Source organism: Ursus arctos, unplaced genomic scaffold (genome assembly GCF_023065955.2).
Source record: "Ursus arctos isolate Adak ecotype North America unplaced genomic scaffold, UrsArc2.0 scaffold_8, whole genome shotgun sequence".
Lineage (NCBI taxonomy): Eukaryota > Metazoa > Chordata > Mammalia > Carnivora > Ursidae > Ursus > Ursus arctos.
In genome coordinates this window covers 7,130,111-7,153,606 of record NW_026623100.1, presented here as the reverse complement: position 1 = coordinate 7,153,606, position 23,496 = coordinate 7,130,111, and the positions used below count along the sequence as shown (strand labels likewise).

The 23,496-nt window shown below is 37.0% G+C and overlaps 1 protein-coding gene across 4 annotated transcripts in view; it reads left to right on the top strand.

The window, feature by feature from the left end:
* TMEM182 (transmembrane protein 182) overlaps window positions 1–23,496 on the top strand; it is a 197,550-nt gene that overhangs the window by 22,090 nt on the left and 151,964 nt on the right. For all 4 annotated transcript variants that reach the window (XM_057308981.1, XM_057308980.1, XM_057308979.1 and 1 more), the window contains exon 3: window positions 902–1,000. In XM_057308981.1, the coding sequence (XP_057164964.1) occupies window positions 902–1,000 (99 nt within the window). The remainder of the gene's footprint in view (window positions 1–901; window positions 1,001–23,496) is intronic.

Genomic DNA, 23,496 nt, shown 5'->3' with positions numbered 1-23,496 from the left:
AGGTTGAAATTATTAGTCTCCTTATCATATATTGCTGTGATATATCAAAATATGTGTACATAGTCGTGATATATCAAAATATGGCATTTATGCATATAATAAAGAATATATAATAAAAATATGAGATCTTTGAAGACAAGCAATCTGACAGCAAGTTGGCATGTGTAAAAGGAACCAAGCAATGATGAAATGGAATTTTGCAAGAAATAGTTGACAGGCTTTCTTATAGTCATTTTGGGGAAGAGAAAGCGCATGTAATCTGCCAATGAAAAGTATTGAGACTCTGATAGAGTAAGTCAGACTGTGCAAGAGGAAGACTTTGCCAAGGACTTAGAGAAAGGAAGAATTTCACTCCACCTTTAAGGGGACACAGTGGAAATCTTCAAGTTTTCAGAAAACATAAAAGGTTTTTTCTTTGATTTTCTCCAAATACTAGAAATGCATTTGAATTATTAACTGGTATGACCTATCGTTTCCATCTTTTCCCTAAAAATAGAAGATAGAGTACTTTTTATGTTAATCAGAACTGATCAAGGTTAAATATACGTTTATTAGATTTTTAAAACAATTACTTTTTGAATACTTACTATGCGGTAGGCACCATGTTAGGAACTGGAGCATATGGTTGTGAAAATTAATGAAATGTAGTACCTTTCATTTTAAGTTGATATGAAGGGCATTCTCTGTACTGAACTAGATATTTTGGATGAATCCGCTTTATAGGTCCCCTGACCTGCTTGATGTGAGTTTCCCCGCCTCATTCAACAGTTCTCTGAATCTGTTGATCTAACCTGCAGTTTATTCAGCTTGTGTGCCCCAGACCCCATATTTCTCTTCTGTTAGGAATGAGTCTTCACTCATTTTCTCAATAACAACTACCATTGTTTTGTCTCCTTCCTAGCTAATCAGCCACCATCCAAGAACTGCGCACATGCTTACCTGTCACCGTACCCCTTCATGAGGGGTGAGCACAACTCAACCTCCTATGATTCTGCTATTAGTAAGTACCTCTGTCCACAGAATGCCTCTGAGAGGGACTTGTTTTTCTGAAAAAAATAATTTAACATATATCATTTCAACATTTTCTCTGGTATCAATCTACTATATATAAAATAATAGGATGCCATTTTTAATACACCATTTATAATTCTAATTGAATATAATTTAGGTTTAAAAGTAAAGCCACTGTAATTTACTTGCCACTTATATGGAACTTCTTAAAGTGTGTTTTCCGATGTGGAAATAATGATGTTTATTAGGAAGAACTGCTTCTTATGGGTTTAACTCACCTGAAACTAGTTTTACAATGAAAAATAATCATCATATACACCCTAGTTTTAAAACATTGATTTTGTAGCTGTTACACATACAGATGTGATTATGCTACTGTTTTCCTACAAAATGACTGAACTTTGTTGTATGTGATAACTCATAGAAGGAGAATAGTCAAATATCACTAACTGAGAGTCATGATTACCTTTAGTTTCTTTTGTATTTTCATATTGTTTGTTCTATGGAAAGTACAAAAACTTATTTTGTACAAAAGCACATAATATATACTTAAATCTGGTTTTATAGCAAGTACATAAGCTCAATATGTCAGCTTTATTTTCATCTGGTTTCATGAAGTTTTTAATAGGTGTGTTTAGCATAATCTTAAAACTAAGAGTTGGATCAGAATTTACCAGTGTTATAAACAGGGACAAAAATATTTGTTTTTTCAAAGATAATAAGTAATATATTTAATGTTCTGAATAATCCTATATTAGTCAGTATTTTCCAGAGAACCAGTACGAGGTATACTGATGGGGGTGGTGGTTGGGGAGTGAGAATGATTGATTGATTGATTGAAGGATTAATGGAGAGATTTTAAGGAATCGGCTTATGCCATTGTGGAGGCTGGCAAGTCTACAATCCATATGTTGGCAAGCCCGTAGACTGGATAAGAGTTGCTATTGCTGTCTTGAATCTGAAGGCTAGAAACTCTGGCAGAATATCTTCTTTAGGAAACCTCAATCTTTATTCTTAAGGTCTTCAACTGATTGGAAGAGGCCACCTCTATTATGGGTAGTCTAACCAAATTAGCACATAAGATTAACCATCACAAATCTTAACAAATCTTTACAGCATACATCATTTTTTTCATCTTTTTATAAAAACATGATTTCTATACCTTATAATTTTAAGTTCGCTGAAGGATATAGCATCTGCTTATATCTCACGATTAACATGACATTTTATGGAGTGGACGTGGGGTCTGGATAGGAAAAGAGGTGAGCTGACACACAACTGTGCCTGTCTATAAAAGTTGCTTGTGCATAAAATGGCTGTGGTTTTGGCTTTGAGAACGTGCAGTGTGGTGCTCTTTCCCGTTGAAACTGCACAAGGTAGTTCCCATTTGTCAAAGCCCTTTGCATCCTGTGTGACAAGGATTGATAAGAGATGGTAAGAGAAGAGACGGCATAGCAAAGAGTAGGAAAAACCATTTTGTATTACAAAATATGCAAAAAAAATATTCCCCTGACGTTCTGATTTTTGTAAAATGGACTAAGAAATGATACAAGGTTGACTTTCCACAACATTAGGTATTTGCATAGATAGTAAGATTGTTGTTGATACTCATATGTTCAGGTCCTGTGATGAGATAGGTATCATGGGCCACATATATTTTAAAATGAATCTACATATTTGAAAAGTCTGTACCTCAAGGAAATAGAAGAGAACTTGAAAAACAAGGTGACATGATCTAAACATAATAATTATGATGGAGATGGGGAGTAAGTGCATGTCACAAAAATTATACTGCAATTATGCTTAGAATTATTATGTAGCACTGCATATAATTACTGTGTCATTTTTTGGATCCGATGACAAAACCATATTCCAATTTTTTTTTTGTTTTAAATTATCAGACTCCTCTTTGGCTCACATATTGTAACTCCCTATTCACTTTAAGCAACTTTATCAAACACTTTAGCAAAAATGACTGAGAGGGGAAGAAGTATGCCCTACAACAGAAATAGCATATACATATTTCATTTACCTTCACAATAATGTACAATGATATCTGTCATTATATTTGGTTTTTCTTATGTTCCCTTTATCCAAGAGAAGAGCCACAGATATCGTTAGAAGGGTTTTACCTGATTGAAAGTGCATGTTTCCTAGTTAGTGGGGCCATCTAGTCTTTCCTATACTCCATAGCCACTCTTTGACTTCATGTAGCCTTAGAATTATCAAGTATTATACATTTGCTAATTTATCTTGGCTAAATTGAAGGTATTATTTGTAAAAGCTGGTGCATTCCAGCCTGGCAAATAATTGGTAAAATGGCTTTGTATTCTGAGTTTTTCCAGTTGCAGTTAGCCAGTATTGAAATCAGTGAAAACAATATAGTGGTGTTTAATTTTTCTGGAAAGGCTATTTTGCAATCATTGGATGCTACCGATGAAATTATTCTATCTCATAATATGGGGACTGACACTCAGAGAAACCATGTGACTCTGTTTTCACATAGCTGATCATCGGCAGAACTAATGCAAATGGCCCAAGGCTCTGGATTTTGTTTATTGATAATCTTATAAACTACAGTGAATGAAAAGGCAAATTTTAGTGTTTGCCCTTCTTTTTAAGTATAAGTCTTTTCATTGGATCTCAACAAAAGAACAATTTAACAATCTTAATGTTATGTTGGCTTTTTCTACTTTTCTATCTGATCCTGACCAGGTCTAATTCAATGTTTCCTTTATTTATTTTTGTTTCAAATACATATTTCAAAATTTGGTTATGCTCAAATCTAGTTATCTGAATGGTTGCCCAAGCCTAGAGAGGTTGTTAAAGTAGGATTTTGTACTTCGAGTCCTTTAAACAATTCCATTACCTTTTGATATCTGTCAGAATTAGATTTTCTGGTTTGTTTCATGATTAAACTCAATCACAGTTCGCTTATTCAGTATCATTTGGTAATGATGTATAGAACATAGATTAATTTTCTAGATAATTGAGCCCCTGAGTGAATTAATCATTTTGTTGGTGTCCCCATAGCCTTTGGCCACACCTACATTAAAATACTCATTATAAGTAACTGCAATTGTTTACCTTAGTTTCTTTATTATTTGTTGAAACTCCGTAAAAGCACAGAATGTATCCTACTCATATTTATATCCCAGGACATAGTATAGTGCACGGTACTTAGTAAATGCTTACATATCTCTATGGAATGACTTAGTGCAAGAACTCCTTGGTTTTCTTCTTAAGCAGAATATATTGAACATAATTTCTCCTTTTCTTGGTGAATTGGAACAAACACACACACACCATGACCTTCCTTGAGTTTCTCAGAATCAGTGTTTGCCCTCATGCTTCAGGGCCTTTGTACGTGGCATCCCTCCTCTCCAAATGTTCTTCTTTTCTTCTCCACCCCTCCTCCCTTCATTTTTCTAACAAGCAGGCTCATCGTCCAAGCTAGTACATACTTCAGTTTTCTAGGAAACCCTTCCTTGCCAGCCCTCTGCTCCACTAGTACATGGGCTAGACCAGGTTCTCCTTTATCAAGACCATTCTGGTTTTTCTTTTCTTTTCTTTTTTTTTCTTGAGTAGTCTCCATGCCCAACATGGGTCTAGAACTCAGAGCCCTGAGATCAAGAGCTGTATGCTCTACTGACTGAGCCAATGTTTAATTTACTATCCATAGCATAGATTTTAATTGTTTATTTGTGTATTTATTTTGTTAATGTATTTCCTTCCCGGTTCAACTCTAAGCTCTATGGCAGTGATGTCTTGTGTGTTTGGCTCACTGGTATACCCACTATAGACTGAATGCTAAGTGAATACTTTGGGGGAGTCTCGTTGCTACCCTATATTGTGATACTAATACTGATGCCCTAAGGAACTGTTGGTGAGTGTAGGAATTTTTCAAACCTTTACTAAGTGGACTTAGATTACTCTTAAATTCTTTTTCATACTTTTTAAATAATTTTTAGGTCTTCGACACTGCTTTCATTGCTTTTATTGTCAATGTTTATTTATTTTGTATTCTTTTCTGGTCTTCTCTTCCTTTACCCTCATACAAAATTGTAGAGTGAAGTGGATTATAGAATGCCAGAACAGGAAGGAGGCGGGTAGGCAAGATATTAGCCATGTGTTATGTTGTAAGTGACAGAAAACTAACTAGCTAAAAAATACGGGCAGTTTCCTTCCACAACAAGGTCAGAAGCAGCTGCCACAAGAATGCCATCAGGGCCCCGGGGCCTTTCAGGCTTTCCTCCCACCATCCTTGGCAGGGGCACAGTTGCTGCCACGCCCTTCCATCTTCAGAAGAGCAGAGTGTCCCTAGAATTCTCCAGTAGATTTTCGCCAATGCTCTAGTCATCAGGACAGTGTCACGTGGCCTCTGTAGGCTAGGACCTGGAGTTGCCAGCTCTCTGGTCAGAGGAGGAAAAGGGAGAAGGGCTGGGAGCCAGTGCTGATCCCTTAAAGGATCAACCAGTCTTCAGGGCTTGAACAAGGGCGGGGCAGCAAGGGTGAACAGGGAATAATGGAGACATTTGGTAAGGAGGACGGAAATATGAGCTCTAGGAGGAGCCCTGGGAGGTCACATTTGGAAGTGGAGGATGGGGATTTAGTTTGGATTTCAACATTTTAAAGTTGGGTTGATGGTAAAGCAGCATTTCAAAATAATTCAGCATGTAGCTTGATGTACAAAACTGACTTCCCTGAAAGACATTAATTAGAACAGCTGATACTGGTGAGGAATTACAGAGGTGGTTTTTGATATCAGATATAATCTTTAAGAAAAAAGTCATAGAAAAGGAGGTGGTAAAATGTCAATTATACTTAGAGGGAGAAAGAAAGAAGCAAAGACAGTCCGCAAAGGAGAAAGAAAAAGAAGCCTTGAGGAGCAAGCTGATAGCAGGCTGTCAGCCCTGTCACAGGGTTCGCTGGTGGGGAGATTCTTGGGAAGGAGTTGGTGGCCCTCAGTGACAAATGCAGAGTGAGTGGGAATGAGACGGGCACGAAGGATTAGATGGGATAATGCAAGAGTCCTGGCGGCCACTGAGAGCTGTCCCCACTGAAGGCTCAGCTACAGAGGCATCTCTTTCCAAACCTAAACCCACACGCCCTGCTGGTTTGGCCTGAGACTTGTAGGCCCGCTGCGCTGTATCCCACTCCTGCTTACTGCCCGTTCCCTTGGGTTGGACCTGATGGCCCTGCCCTCTTTTCCTGGCAATGCTCTTCCTCCCCCCAGGCAACCATTCCATTTCCCCACACATTCTGTCACCTGACTATAGCCCTACCCCAGGCTTCCTCCTCCTTCTCCTCTCCCTAGAGAGGTCAGAAAGCAGAGATGCTCACACAGGGGGCAGAGCAACAGAATGATGGGGTGTGAACCCTCATATGGGATGTTTGGGGAACGGGCAGCAAGAAGGTTGAGACCTTTGCGATTAGCCAGCACTTGGACTTGGAGTACCTACCAAAAGCACACAGGGTTTACAGAGAATACAAAGTCCTTATAAAAACAATCATACCCCCCCCACACCATTTTGCTTTACTATACAAGGCAAAATAAAATATAAATACCCTTATATTTGGCAATTTTAAACAGCACAGAAATGAATTAAGATTTGAGTCTAAAGTTAATGTAAATACTTAAATAAGTAAGAAGACATATCAACATGTCCCAGGTAAGATTTCATTGTGATGACCTCCTGCTTTCTGATCAATAATGCTGGTGTAGCTGGGTCTTATTTACCAATTTTTTTTCATGTTCAAATATGGTGAGTCTGGACATTGTCTTAAATTTACCAAACTTCCTTCTGTTCTGCTTTAGTTATATAGGAAAAAACCTACACTGCAAAATATAATGGAAAAAACAGTTCCTTTTTTTTTCCTCCTTTGGTCATAAATGTCAAGTCCCTAGGTATTGAGAGATACCTTAACATCCACTCAATGTCCTATTACTCATTCAGACGTTTGGGATTACACAGCCATGGCCACAGAAACAGTGTGATATTACACGGTGCCAGTGGTTCCCGATTTCTGGCTGACTTTTTATCTGTGACCCAGGGAAGGCTCCACTGCATTCCAGTTGGAGGGCACTCATAGGGCAGCTCACTCAGCCTTCTAAAGCTGCGGCTCAGAGGATACAGTTGGCTTTCCAGTTCCAGGGCCCAATATCAAAGCTGTGATTAAAAATCACTTTTTCAGAGGGTGTTATTTTGTGTTCCCTACTATTTATTCATGTACATCTATGGATTGATTGGCAGCTTATGTAACATCCCTGCACTAATGGGGAGATTACCTTCTGTAAACAAGAGTGTGTGTGTGTGGCTTGGCTTCTCCTCACGGAGGACAGGCTCCAGCCTCTACAGAGGCTGATATCTATTAAAATATCAGCCACACTCAGAAGTAGAAATCTCACCCAATCATAGAGAACCTCTTGGTGCCAGGCTATCGCAGCCTTAGCGGTACTGACATTTTGGCCCAGATAATTCTTTGTCGTGGAGCTGTCCCGCTTACTGGAGGATGTTTAGCAGCACCCCAGCCTCTACCCACTAGATGCCAGCAGCACCTCTCCGTCGTGCCAATCAAAATGTCTCTTAACATAGCCAAATATTCTGGGGTGGGTGGGCATGAAAGCATCTCTGGTGAGAACTACTGGAACACTCTAGATAATCATTGCTAACACTTCTGAGGACCCAACCTCTTCTTCAGAATTATACTGTGTACATTCTGTGCCCAGCTCCAAGTCTCCAAGCACATAAATAATGGTTAGTTTCCTTCTTCCATGTAGAATATGCAGACAAAAAAAAAAAAAAAAGGAACAAGGAGCTGATCTGTATCTCTCTTATCTTTAAATATTACTGCTTCTGCTCCAAGTTGTGGATCTTTTCTTAGGAAAGATATTTACTCAATCCAATGGAAAAAAAAATATCAAAGAACTACCGTATCCTGGGCACTGTTCTAGGTGCTTCAGCGTCAGCCCTAAATTCTTGCCCTTATGAAGCTTTCATTGTAGAGGGGAGGCAGATGATAGACAAAATGTCAGTCAAGTACTTGGAGGGAAATAAAAGGGGTTGGCGTGTGTGGAGGCAATCTCAATATTAAACAAGGTGACCACAGAGGTGATGTCTGTTTTGAGTTGGCCAGCTCTGATTGAATGGGGCTCTGTCATCCAGCTAACCTGTCATGGTACCTTGATCCCTCTTTTGAGGACTAGATGGATGCTGTACAGAGAGTACTTAGCATAGGGGATGGCTTGTGGTAAGGGTTCTATGGGAGCTCCAAGCTGGACTTTCAGCCAGTATGTCTGTGTTCACTACTAGAGCCAGTGCTTCCTGGCTCTGGCTTCTTTATCTCCGCAAAGCTCACTGTACTTGGTAAAGGGGAGATTAGTATAGTATTGACTCACACATTTGTTAAAATGAGAAGAGATAATAATACAAATGCTTAGTAAAGTATTGCCATGTAGTTGGTATTCAATAAATGTCACCTATTTTATGGCAATATACCAATTTAGAGCACTGGAAATAAGTTCTCATGAGGGCACGTGAATTCATCATAGCTTCTCCCTAGTGAAATGCTTCCTGCTCTCTGAAGTGTGTACCTGTGTGTGTGTGTGTGTGTGTGTGTGTGCAGTCACATCAAGCACGTGGTAGAATTTCTGGCAAAGAATAAGGACTTCAAAAGTAGTGTTCATTATCATTATCATAAGCACCATCATCCTGGTACAAGATAGTTAATAATACCATCTGTATTGGCCAAGTTTGTCACTGTTTATCTAGTAATTTTTTATTAAAATTCATACAACAAATATTTATTGAGCACATACTATGTGCCAGGCACTGTTCTAGGTTCTGGGGAACAGCAGGACACAAAAAGATGGAAATCTCTGTGCCTGTAGGGCTGACATTCTGGAGAGGGGAGACACATAAGGCAAGATAAAATAAGTCAATTATATAGCACATTGGAAGATGACAGCGCTTTGGAAAAACAAAACATGAAAAGAGGCTGGAGACGAGGGGCTGACAGAAGTGAGAGTGATAAGAAGTCTGTAATGTGGCCAAAGGGAAGATCAGCTCTGAGAAAATGATATGGAGTGGAGACTTGTAGAAAGTGAGGGAAAATTTGTCTGAATCTGGCATGATCCTTTTAAAATTATTTAACAACCAGTAAGGAAATCTATCACATGGACAATACCAGTAACACAACACAACACAACAAAACTCTTATGTCCAGACTGCTATGTACCTTAAAATATCAGTTTTCCCTTTCTGTAGTTTTTAAAAAGTATTTCATTGTAGAAATTTCCAAACATTTACAATAATTATCAATATATTTTCTAGTATATGTGCTGCCAAAGTGAGCACAATAATTGTCAACACATTTTGTAATCAAATGATTATTACTGTGAATTTTGAGAGTTCTTTATATATTCTCGATATAAGTCTTTAGTATGTGTTTTCCAAACATTTCCTCCCAATCTGTAGCTTGTTTTTTCATCACCTTAACAAGGTCTTTCACAGAGGAAAAGATGTGAATTTTGATGAAGTTCAGTTTATGGAATTTTTCTTTAATGAATCATACTTATGGTGTCATATCTGAGAACTGTTTACCAAGCCCCAGGTTCTGAAGATTTTCTCCTCTTTTCTTCCAAAAGTTTTTAGTTTTGTGTTTTACATTTAAATCTATGATCCAGTTTGAGTTACTTTTGTGTAAGGTGTATGATTTACAATTTTTCAAATGTGTGTTCCATTTCTTTAGCACCATTTGTTGGAAAGACTGTCTTTCCCCTATTGAATTGCTTTTGTACACATGTTAAAATATAATTGGTTATACTTGTGTGGGACTATTTCTGGATTTTGTGTCCTGTTCTATAGCTCTATATGGCTGTCTCTCTGTCAGTGCCTCCCCATCTTGATTACTTTAGCTATATCTTGAAGTTGGAATGAATGATACCTCCTACTAGGTTCTTCTTCAAAATTATTTTAGCTATTCTATATCCTTTGCATTTCAATTTAAAGTTCAGGATAGTCTTTTCTATATCTATAAAAAATCTTTCTTGGATGATTGAATTGCCTATATCAATTTGGGAAGAATTAATTTTATTATATTGAGTCTTCCAATCTGTGAATGCAATATATCTTTCCATTTATTTAGATCTTTAATTTCTTTCACCAGCATTTTGTAGTTTTTAGCTTATGAATCCTGAATGTGCACTATTAGATTTACATCTAAGTATTTCAATTTTTTGAGCAATTATAACTGCTATTATATTTTAAATTGTGGTTTCTATGTGTTTATTGATAATAGAAATATAATTGATTTTTTAATATTTACATTGTATCCTGAGACCTTGCTGAATTTACTTAGTAGCTTTAGGAAGTTTTGTTTTGTTTTATTTTTTATTTTTGGTAGATTATTTGGGATTTTATACATAAGGAGTCATGTCATTAGCATATAGGGATAGTTTTATTTCTTCCTTGTTTGTTTATATGCCTTTTATTTCCTTTTCTTGCCTTATTGCGTGGCCTATAACTTCCAGTATCACAGTGAATAGCGGCACTGAGAGCAGAAAGTCTTGCCTCATTTCTAGTCTTCAGGAGAAACAATTCAGTGTTTTTTCCTTAAGTATGATGTTGCTATAGATTTTTTTGTAGATGTTCTTTATTAACTTGATGTTCCCCTCTACTCCTTATTTCCTGAGAGTTTTTGTCATAAATGGATGTTGAATTTTGTTGAATGTTTTTTTCTGCATCAATTGATTTGGTCACAATACTATTCTTCTTTATCATATTAATATAGCGTATTACATTTATTGATTTTCAAATACTGAACCAGCCTCTTGTCGTAGGAATAAACCCCCTATGTTCATGATAAATAATTCTTTTTATACGTTGTTGAATTCTATGTTAATATTTTGTTAAGGATTTTCACATCTGTATTTATGAAGGATATTGGTCTGTAGTTTTCCTTTTTTTTTTCCTGCTTATCTAGGTTTAGTATCTGTAATAATGATTTCATAAAGTAAATTGGGAAGTGTCTTCTCTACTTTATTCAGAAAGAGATTGTGGAGAATTGGTGTTAATTCTCTTTAAATGTGTATGTTTGATAGAATTTACTAGTGAAATCATCTGGGTCAGGAGATTTAACTTTCAGGGAATTTAAACTTATAAATTCAGTTTCCTTAATAGTTACAGGGCTATTCGGATTATGTATTTAACATGTGATTTGTGGTAGTTTGTGTTTTTCTAGGAATTGGTTCATTTCATCTAAGTTGTAAAATTTATATGTATGGAGTTCAAAATACTCCCTTATTATTTTTTATGTATGCAATATCTGTGGTGATATCCCATGTTTCATTCCTGATATTGGTAATTTGTGTTTTATTTTTATCTTATCGGTATTTTTAGAAGATTGTTAATTTTGTTGAAATTTCCAAAGATCCTGCTTTTTTTTTTTCATTTTTTTCTATTGTTTTTTTTGTTTTAAATTTTATTGACCTATGCCCTTTCTTATTTCCTTCTTTCTGATTGCTTTAGATTTATGGATATAGATTTCGCTCTCAGCACTGCTTTTGCTGTTTCCCACACTTTTTTTTTTTTTTTTTAAGATTTATCTATTCATTTTAGAGAGAGAGAGAATAGAGGGGAGGGGTAGAGGGAGAAGGAGAGAGAAACTTAAGCACACTCCACATTGAGCCTGGAGCCTGACATGGGGCTTGATTTTACCACCCTGAGATGACCTGAGCAGAAACCAAGAGTTGGATGCTTAACAGACTGTCCCACCCAGGTGCCCCTGCTTCCCACGGTTTTGATACGTTTTATTTTTATTTTCATTCAACTCAGTGTGTTGTTTAATTTCCCTTGAGACTGATTGTTTGACTCATAGATTATTTAGAAGTGTATTGTTTAGTTTCCAAGAGTTTGGAGATTTTCTTTCAATCTTTCTGTTATTAATATTTAGTTTGATTCCCTTGTGATCAAAGACCATACTCTGTACAATTTAAATTCTTTTAAATTTAATAAGGTTTGTTTTGTGACCGAGGATATGGTCTATTTTTCTGTGTATTCCATGACATTTGAAAAAACGTACTGTGGTTGAATGGAATGTGCTGTGAATGTCAGTTAGAGGCTTTTAGTTGATGGCATTGTTGAGTTCTTGTGTATTCTGGCTGATTTCCTGTCTAGCTGTTCTTGTAATTGGTGAGAGGAGATATAGAAGTCTCCAGCTGTAATTGTGGGTTTATCTGCTCCTCTTTTCATTGCTATCAGTTTTTGCTTCACATATTTTGCTGGGGTTTTTTTGTCAGATGCATGCACATTTAGTGTTGCTATGTCTTTTTGGGAGAATCATCCTTTTATCATTATTTAATGTTGCCAGTAATTTTCTTTGTTCTAAAATATGTTTTATCTGATATTAATACAGCTACTCCTTCATTCTTTGAATTGATATTTATGTGGTGTATATTTTTTTACTTTTTTAAATTTTCAATATTTCTAAATTATTATATTTGAAGTAAGTTACAGACAGCATATAGTTGGAAGATTTATTTTTTTTATCAAGTCTGCTAAGCTATATCTTTACTATTTAAAGACAGTTTTTTAGAGCAATTTTAGAGTCACAGCAAAATTGAGAGAAGGTACAGAGATTTTTCATATACCCACTGTTCCAACACATGCCGGCTGCCCCTATTATCATCATCCCACACCAGAGTGGTACATTTGTTACAACTGGTGAAGCTACACTGACACCTCATAATTACCAAAAGTCTATAACTTACCTTAGGGCTTACTCTCGACGTTGTGTATTTTATGGGTTTAGACAAATGTATAATGACATCTATTTGTTATTACATTGTCATATAACATAATTTCACTGCCCTAAAAATCCTCTGTGTCTGGGGTGCCTGGGTAAGCATCTGCTTTCAGCTCAGTTCATGATCTCAGGGTCCTGGGATTGAGCCCCACATCGGGCTCCCTGCTGAGCAGGGAGTCTGCTGCTTCTCCCTCTGTCTCTTGCCCCCTCCCATGCTTGTTCTCTCTCTCTCTCTCTCTCTCTCTCAAATAAATAAATAAAATCTTTTAAAAAATCCTCTGCGTTCTACCTATTTACCTCCGCTCCACCCCAATATCTGGCAACCACTGATCTTTTTATTGTCTTCATAGTTTTACCTTTTCTAGAATGTCATATTGTGGGAATCATACAGAATGCTGCCTTTGCAGATTGGTTTCTTTCACTTAGTAATATGCATTTAAATTTTTTCCATGTATTTTCATGGCCTGGTAGTTCATTTCTTGTTAGCACTGAATAATATTCTGTTGGCTGGTTGTACCACAGTTTACTTATCCATTTACCTATTGAAGGGCAATTCGGTTGCTTCTAAGTTTGGGCCATTATGAAGAAAACTGCTATAATCATCTGCATGTAGGTTTTTGTGTGAACACAACTTTTCAGATCCTTTGGGTGAATACCAAGGAGCATGATTGCTGTATAGAAAGGCAAGGGTTTCTTTCATTTTATAGAATACTGCTAAACCCTCCTGCACAGTGGCTGAACCATTTTGTATTCTCACCAGTGTTGAGATTTCTTACTGCTCTATCCCCTAGAATTTCATGTTGTCGATGTTCTGGACTTTGGCCATTTTAATAGGTGTGTAGTGGTATCTCATTGTTTTAATTTACATTTCCCTGATCCCATATACTGTGTTGCATCTTTTCATAAGTTTATTTGCTATCTTTGTATCTTCTTTGTTAAGATCTTTGTCTACTTTTTAATTGGATTTTTTTGTCTTCTTATTTTTAAGACTTCTTTGTATATTTTGAATCACAGTCCTTTATTGGATGTGTCTTTTGCAAATATTTTCTCCCACTCTGTGACTTGTCTTCTCATTCTCTTGACATTGTCTTTTGTGAAAAAAATTTTAATTTTAACGAAGTCGAGTTTATCAATTATTTGGATTGTGCCTTTGTGTTGTATCTAAACAGTCATCACCGTACCCAAGGACATCTAGGTTTTCTCCTACATTATCTTCCAGGAGTTTTATAGTTTTAGTGTTTTACTTTTAGGTCTATGATCCATTTTGAGTTAATTTTCATGAAGGGTGTAAGTTCTGTATCTATATTCAACTTATTGCATGCGGATGTCCAGTTGTTCCAATAGCATTTTCCTTGCTCTGTCTTAAAGTCTTTGCTCCTTTGTCAAAGATCGGTTGACTGTACTTATATGTATCTATTTCTGGGCTGTATATCATGTTCCATTGATCTATATATGTCAATTATTTTGTCAGTACCACACTGTCTTGGTTACTATACTATAGCTTCATAGTAAATCCTTAAGTCAAATAGTGTCAGTCCTCCAACCTTGTTGCTCTATTTCAGTATTGTGCTGGCTATTCTGAATCTTTTGCTTCTCTATATAAAGTTTAGAGTCAGTTTGTTGATATCCACTGAATAATTTACTGAGATTTTTATTGGGATCTCATAGATCGAGTTAGAAGAAGTGACATCTTGACTATACTGAGTCTTCCTACCAATGAACGTGGAACATCTTTCCATTTATTTAGGCCTTTGATTTTGTTCATCCGCACTTTTTGGTTTTCCTCATATAGATCTTGTACATATTTTGTTCAATTTATACCTAACTATTTAATTTTAGGGGTGTTAATGTAAATGGTATTTTGGTTTTAATTTCAAATTTTATTTGTACATTGCTGTTATATATGAACTTAGTTGACTTTGCGTACCAATCTTACTACAGCCTTCCTATTATTAGTACCTGAGGTTTTTTTTTTTTTAGATTCTTTTAGATTTTCTAATAGATGATCATGTCATCAATGAACAAAGATAGTTTTCTATCTTCCTTCCCAATCTATATACCTATCATTTTATTCTCTCATCTCATTGCATTAGCAAGGACTTCCAGTGTAATGTTGGAAAGGAGTGGTGAGAGGGGACATCCTTCAGTATTAGTGGAATAGCTTCAAGTTTCTCACAATTAAGCATAATATTAGCTTTAGGATTTTTGTACATATGCATTATCAATTTGAGGAATTTCTCCTCTATTCCTAGTTTCTTTTTTCTTTTTTAAGATTTTATTTATTTTTGAGAGAGAGAGAGAGCATGAGCAGGGAGGAGGGGCAGAGAGAGAAGCAGACTCTCTGCTGAGCAGAGAGCCCAATGCAGGACTTGATCCCAGGACCCTGGGATCATGACCTGAGTGCAAGGCAGATGCTTAACAGACTGAGCCACCCAGGTGCCCTATTCCTAGTTTCCTGAGACTATCTTTTTTTTTTTTTTTCTTAGTGAATTTTGGTACTGGATTTTGTCAGATGCTTTTTCTGCATCTATTGATGTGATCTTGTGATTTTTTTCTTTATTTAAGTTTGCTGATGTGATAGGTTTTATTAATTGATTTTTTAAAATGTTGAGTCAGCCTTGCATATCTAGGATAAATCCCACTGGATCGTGATGCATAACTCTTTATACACACTGTTGGATTCAATTAGCTAATATTTTGTTGATGATTTTTGCAGCTGTGTCCATGAGAGATATTGGTCTTTAGTTTTCTTGTAATGTCTGATTTTGATGTTAGAATGTTGTCCTCCTAGAATGATTTTGGAGGTATTACCTCTGTTTCTATCCTCTGAGATATTGTAAAGAATTGATAGAATTTTTCCTTAAATATTTGGTAGAATTGACCAGTGAGCCCATCTGGGCCTGGTGCTTTCTGGTTAGGAAGATTATTAATTGTTAATTCCATTTCTTTAATAGATATTGGCCTTTATTCTTTGAGTTTTGGCAGATTGTGTCTTTCAAGGAATTAGTCCATTTCATCAACATTATCAGATTTATAGGCATAGAATATTTCATAGCATTCCTTTATTATCCCATTTTTTGGCTGCTTATTGATTTTTTTATTACAGTATATTTGACATACAATATTATATTAACTTCAGGTGTACAATTTAGTGATTCAACATTATGAAGTGATCACCATGATAAATCTAGCTATCTTTTATTGCCCTTCTAATATCCATGCAAAAATGTAGTGATGTTACCTCTTTCATTTCTGATATTAGTAATTTGTGTCCTCTTTTTTTTTTTTTTCCTTAGATAGCTTGGCTAGAGGCTTATCAATTTTGTTAATCATTTCAAAGACAATCTTTTGGTTTTGTTGCTTTTCTCTATTGATTTTCTGTTTTCAAATTCGTTGATTTTTATTCTATATCATATTATTTCTTTGCTTCCAATTACTTTGGATTTTATTCATTGAACTCTTTCCTATTTCTTAAGGTTTAAATCCAGGTAATTGATATTAGATATTTCTTCTTTTCTAATACATGCATTTAATACTATAAATTTCCCATTAGACACTGCTTTTCCTGAATGCCACATATTTTGATAAGTTGTGTTTTCATTTCATTTAGTTGGAAATATTTTAAATTTCTCCTGAGATTTCTTCTTTGACCCCTGTGTTATTTAGAAGTGTGTTTTTAAATCTTCACATATTTTGGGATTTTCCAGTTATCTTTCTGTTATTGATTTCTAATTTAACTCTGTTGTTCTCTGAGAGCAGACATTGTTTGATCTCTATTTTAAGTTTGTTAAGGTGTGCTTTATGGTCTTGAATGTGGTCTATCTTAGTGAGTGTTCCATATAAGCTTGAGAAAACTGTGTATTCTGCTGTTTGGTGAAGTAGTCTGTAGATAGATGTGAATTAGATCTAGTATTGATGGTGTTGCTGAGCCCAGATATGCCCTTACTGATTTTCTACCTGCTGGATCTGTCCATTTCTTATAGAGAGGAGTTGAAGTCTCCAACTGTAATAGTGGATTCTTTCTTTTCTCTTTTCAGTTCTATCAGTTTCTGCCTCAAGTAGTTTGATACTCTCTTGTTAGGCACATATACATTAAGGCAAAGTGGTCCTTTAATTACTGTATTTATACTATTTATATTTAATGCCATTATTGATATGTTAGGGATTAACTCTGCCACATAAATGTTTATTTTCTCTTTGTTCTGTTTTTATTTATCTGTTTTGTTTTTCCTGCCTTACTATGGGCCACTTGAATTTTCTTAGAATTCCATTCCATTTTGATTTATCTTTAGTGTTTTTGAACATATCTCCTTTTTCTACTTCAGTCCACTTTCCAGACCATCCATTGAGTTTTTATTTTTGGCCATTATATTTTTTTCATTCTTAAAATTTTCTTTTGGCCCTTTACATCTTCTATTTCTTTGCCAAGATTTTTTTTCTCTTCAATTTAATTCAAGCACGTCCGTATTTCTCTTTGGGACATTTTTATCATGGCTCATTAAAAATCTTTGTTAGCTAATACTAACTCTGTCTGTCTGTTGGCATCTACTGAGTAATCTTTTTTTAAATTTTATTTTATATAAAATCAATTAATTAACATATAGTGTATTATAAGTTTCAGGGGTAGAGTTTAGTTATTCATCAGTTGCATATCACACCCAGTCCTCATTACATCAAGTGGCCTCCTTAATGCCCATCACCCAATTACCCCATTACTCCACCCTCCTCCCCTCCAGCAACCCTCAGTTTGTTTCCTATAGTTAAGAGTCTCTTATGGTTGTCTCCTTCTTTGATTTCATCTTATATTTTTCCCTCCCTTCCCCTATGTTCATCTGTTCTGTGTCTTAAATTCCACATATGAGTGAAATCATATGATAGTTGTCTTTCTCTGATTGACTTATTTCACTTAGCATTATACCCTCTAGTTCCATCCATGTCATTGCAAATGATAACATTTCATTTTTTTGATGGCTGAGTAATATTCCATTGTACATATATACCACATCTTCTTTATCCATTTATCTGTGAGTGGACAACTGGGCTCTTTCCATATTTTGGCTATTGTGAACATTGCTGCTATAAACATTGGGGTACAGTTGCCCCTTCGAATCACTAAGTTTGTATCCTTTGGATAAATACCTAGTAGTGCCATGCTGGGTCTACTGAGTGACATTCTTCACTGAAGTTGAGATTTTCCTGTTTTGTGTATGATTAGTCATTTTTTTCAATTAAAACCTGGAATTTGGGGGTATTGTGTTATGAAACTCTGGATCTTCTGTTTTCGTTAGCTTTTTGACATTGCTTCTGCAGGAGAAAGGGTGGGTACTGCCTCAATAAAGAATAGGTAGGAGTGGGATTCCAAGTTCCCCACTTAGTATGTATTGACATGGGGAGGGGCTGTGGTCCTGCTGGGCAGCAGTGAGAGTTCTGGCTTTCTATGCTTCCATTGATATCATCCTGGCCAGAAGGGGTAGGATTGAATCATTACAGCTTCTTCCATGGTTTCCACTGACATGGGGAGCATGCAGGGGTGGTCTCCTTACTACTGGGTGTTGGTTTAGGTCCTGACTCTACACTAGGCCTCCTCTGATAGCACCCTAGGTGGAAGGAATGTCTCATTTTCACCTTATAGGGATGGAAGTCCAGGCTGCACACATGGTCGCTCCTGTCACTGTGATTGGTCACTTCACTTATCTTTGCAAAGATGAAAGTTCTGATTACTTCTTTAGCCTTTTCCAACACATCCTTCATCCTTGTGTGTGTGTGTGTGTGTGTGTGCGTGTGTGTGTATAAGGGGGAGGGTTTGGAGCATCTTGTTATAGTCTGTCAGGGGTCAAAGTCTAGGCTCGCTTCTTGGTCCTTGCTGATGGGAGCTAAAGTCTTACTCTGTGGTGCTTTACTAGTGTAGTAGTGCATATTTCCTAAAAGTTTCCTGCCTTACTTGGCAGTCCCTCGCCTTGTCCTTTAGATAAACCATTGTTGTTGGGGCTCTTCTTGTGTGTGATTATTGTTGTTTCCAGATTACTGGCTTTTCCATCTCCATGGACACTACAGGATAGGGGCTGAATGGTACCACCTGGTGGAGATGAAAGTCTCACCTCCCTTTCTTCCCTGACACCACCCAGCATGGATGCTGGAGTGGTCCATGGAGTCTGGTGAAGGGGAATCTAGGCTCCTCACTCAGACTTCGTTGAAATCTTCTTCTGTGGTATTTGTCTAAACCTTTTCTGTCATGATGGACTGTCTCTTTCCTGGCACTTTGTCTAGACTGACCTGTGTTTGTTGCCATTTTCTGGTCATTCAATCTCTAGTGTCAAGTATAAGATGAATGAGGCAAAAAGAAAACTCAGGGAACTCCCCACTGTGCCATTACTTGGGCTCCAAGCTCCCTTGTTGGTCTGCCTCTTCTATTTATCTTTCCGAAGCGTCTTCTGTTTGTTTCATAGATAATCTCCAGGGATTTTAGTTGTGATTAAAGAAAGCAGAAGTTCACTGTATCTGATTATATACCGAAGGAACAGCTGACCAGATTTGCTAATGGATTGAGTGTGGGGTGTGTGGGAAAGAGCAGAGTCAATGGTGACCCTTTTTTGTCTTTACCAACTGGAGGGATGCTGCTGCTATTATTGGAGATGCAGAAGGCTGAAGTAGAGCTGGTTTTTAAGAGGAAGCTTTGGTGGTGTTTGGACATGTCAAGTTGAGGCTGCACAGTGCCGATGTTTTGTAGGCTTTTGGGTCACAGAATGTAGTGTTAAAGGTGGAGGTGTGGGCAGACATTGCACCTTTGGGAGTCATTGTGTGGAGATATGTTTAAAGCTTATGGGACAAGATGAGACCATTTGGGGAGTGAGGAGGTCAGTCCAAGGACTGAGCCCAAGGATGCTCCATGGTTAAGTTCTTCTCAGAGGACAGAGTGATAAGTTTGGTCAAGTGCTGCCAAGAGGCAGAGTGAGGTATGGTGTATGGTCTGACCCTTGGGCTGAATAGTCTGCCCCCAGCAACTTTACCTCCCATTTCCCAAGCTGGGTTTCCTTCTTCGAAGACTCACTACTCTTATTTCCCTTTTAACAGATTACGTTGTTCGCACTCTCTTTTTTCTTTCTTCTATCTGTAAATCATAATATATAAATGGTAAACACAAATATTGCTTGATAAATTTCACTGCTAGCATGAGGAATTAGAACCAGTGAATTTATCAGTAACTGAAGCCATAAATTTCTCAGGGACACCATCACAATTCCTTAAAAGCTATTTGTTTCTGTCCTTATTTCTTTTTTCTGCTTATTTAAACCTACTAATCTATTAACAGATATATAAAAAAGAAACATTTTATTTATTTATGTATTTATGGATGTATGTATGTATTTATTTATTTTTTAGAGAGGGAGAGAAAGGTGGGAGGGGAAGAGGGAGAGGGAGAGAGAGAATCTTAAGCAGGCTCCACATTGGGCAGAGCCCAACACTGGGCTGGATCTCACAATCCTGAGGTCATGACCTGAGCCAAAATCAAGAGACAGACGGTTAAATTACTGAGCTACCCAGGTGCCCCAACATTTTATTTATCTTATTAAAAAATCACTGATATCACAACAGAATGGCTTACTTCATTTCTTATTACAAGTTAAATAGATTGAGGGGGGCATAAGTGGAGGCCCTACTATGTGCTGTCTTTGTGCCAGCTCACCTACTTGACATTACACATATTACTCCCTTAGATCTGGTGACAACACTATGAAGTGGGATTTATTGCTGTCATTTCAAAGCCAAGGAAACTGAGAGCGTTTAGGTTTCTCAACCCAAAGATTACGCTTTGTGTGAGCTGCCTGCATTTCCATAATCACCTTCTTGATAACATTGTAGGGGAAAATATGTTTCAATATATACTTTAAAATAAAATCCATTGGTTAATTAGAGAAGAATTGGTAAGTTTTATTATTTCACTTTTTAGTTTTGGTATGGCAAGTCAATGTCAGTTTTTCTTTTACTATTTATTACTCTGTAAAAAAATGTTTAAGGGTATAGAAGTAAAATTAAAGTGACTTTTAAATGTAATTATTTAAAAATATGATTGATCTTTGGAGTATTTCCCCTACTACACAAATTCATTGGGTCAGGTCTGTGAGTGGCTAAAGCTACTCTTCACTTCAGAGAACATTGATTTAGTATCTTAAGGGAAGTGATACATTTTACAGAAAGCAAAGTGTTAACTTGTTTCCAGAGCAACAGCTGTTGTTATGCAATATGGAGGGTATTTGCTGTAACAGTTTGCCATGTTGAGTAGCTAGAGAGGGAAGTTTTCCAAAGATGTATCCTATAACTGCAAATAAATAAATAAAACCAAATCCCGCACTAAATCATGTACAGAATAGCTATGGGGATGCTATGTTTGATCTTTTCAATGATTTTCTGCTTAAAATGGGCAGTTTTGGAAGCAGAGACTTGAAAGTTCAATCTGTGCAGTTCATTATCAAAGGGAAATATTAACCATCTACTTGCCGGGACTCTAACCAGAAGAGCTGGAAGTGACTTCTGAGGCTGCTGCCTTTTTATCAAGAATCAAACAGAAATTTAGGGAGGTTGGTTAAATGACTCGCTTCTAACGAACACAGCAAATAGTTGGTAGGTCGGTGAGAACTCCAGGCTGCCAGTAGGCATTCCTGCCACATTCCTTCAGATTGGCCGCTAGAAGAGGCCAAGTGAGTGAAAGATGCCCAGGAGGTGTTTATGTACTATACTTGGTGAATGCCGACTTTGAACACCAAAGTTCATGTTTCCTGCTAAGTGGAGAAGATATGACTGTCAGTCTGTTCATGAAAAAGCAAAGCGTGAACGTTTTTCTGGAGTAAAATGAGGCATTGCCCTGCTGGAGATGCCAGCTGTGTCCCAGCTATCTCGTCTGTCCCCACGCGACTCTCATCTTCACTGGCTATGCTACACTCCTTGCATGCGTGTTTCCCATCCCAAACTACGCAGGTCCTTCTCCTCAGCTGGCCACGTATTTTTCCAAGGCATTTGCTGGCAGGGACAGGCCACTACTTGCCTGCAAATCCCTTTCAGCCCAGCAGCGGGTGATTACTCTCATTTCAATACCTTTATTTTCTTCCTAGAAACTTTGTTGCTTCATGTCTTCATTTCTTTGTTGCTTCATTTCTTGATAAGGTTTCCTTGTCCATTTCATTTTCCCCACAGGGCAGGATGGTTTCCACGAAGTGTTATCAGATTTTTTGGGTGGCTTTACTATAGTATTTTACCCCTTTGGGTGGGGGGCAGGAATCAGGAAAATACAAATTTCTGTAAGAAAGAAAAGGGAGTATGTGTTCTTCTCTTTTTATCTTTGTCTGTCTTTATCACTGAAAACACTGCTCCCCACAAATTAGACTGCAAATCTCTTGCCAATGGTTGGATTATTGGTAGATAGAATCTTCAGGTGAACAAAAAGCCTATTTTGATTTAAGTTAATCAGTGATTTTTCATATTATTTGTAGGGAAAGTTTTACATAACATGGGCCAAAAATGTTCCACTGGAAAATGACTATATCTTACATGGACCATCATGATCTGCCTCCTACCTTTCTATCTCTAGCCACTTTCCCTGCCACCAAAGCTTCTGTCTGTGCCTTCACACTAAGCTCCTTGTAGACACCTGCTTTCCTCATTGGTTTCCTTTGTGCTTTTTGCTCTCTGCCTCTATTTCCTGGATTCCTACTACCCCTTCTAAGTCACCTCCTCCAGGAAGTCTTCTGTCATATGTCAAGATTGGGTCAAGTACCCTTACTCTATTCTTGTGTAATACACCATTGAGTTCTCTCCTTGCTTGGCACAGCCAAGCCATCCGATTGTGTAACTCTCTCCTATTAGACTGCTTGATAACATATATTCTACTTTTATTCATGTCATGTCGCCAGTTAAGTGCTTACCTAGAATAGTGCCTGATACAAGGTAGATTTTTTTTCGATCAGTGTCTAAGTGTAAGTAGATGAAAGAGTGGAATTTTGTTGTTAATCACTTCTTTTATTGGGTGTTTTATGATAAAAATAGAGGGAACATATCAAATCGTTCCATTGCTGTGGAATTCCTAAAGTAACTTTTTTGATGCAGAAATAGGAGAAAATACTTTTGAGTCATATCTCTAAGGAAAGGTTTTAGACATATAGTTGTAGTATGATAAAAGATCATACAATTCCCTGGAGAAATGTGTTTTCTAGGATGTTAGAGATTTGTAGAGGCAAATCATCTGAAAGACATGAACTTGAAGACTTGGGAATCCTAGAATACTTACAACTAAGTAAGCGAGTCTTTGCAGTAATTAATTTCTATTGTATGTACAAAAGCTTTGGGCAAGCAGGTTCAAATTTAATATTACAAGAAGTATATGAATAAAGTGGTCCTAAAAATGTTCCTTTTGTGCCTTAATATAAAGGATAACAAGGCTTCTCAGGTATAGATCAGATTTTTTTTTTTTAAGAGGGACTCAGGGAAGGAGGAAATGCATGTCTTTTCTGGCAATTTTAGAGTCGGGTGAGAAAACTGACATGACTCCCTGATGTTCTTGATTCATTTCTGTGCACTGGGTATTCAGGAGTATGGAAAGGGCAGTTACATAGTCCTCAGTACCCTTACATAGCTCTGGGGTTAATGTCTCGTTACTTGATCTCTCAGATCTTCTTTTCCAAGTACCTA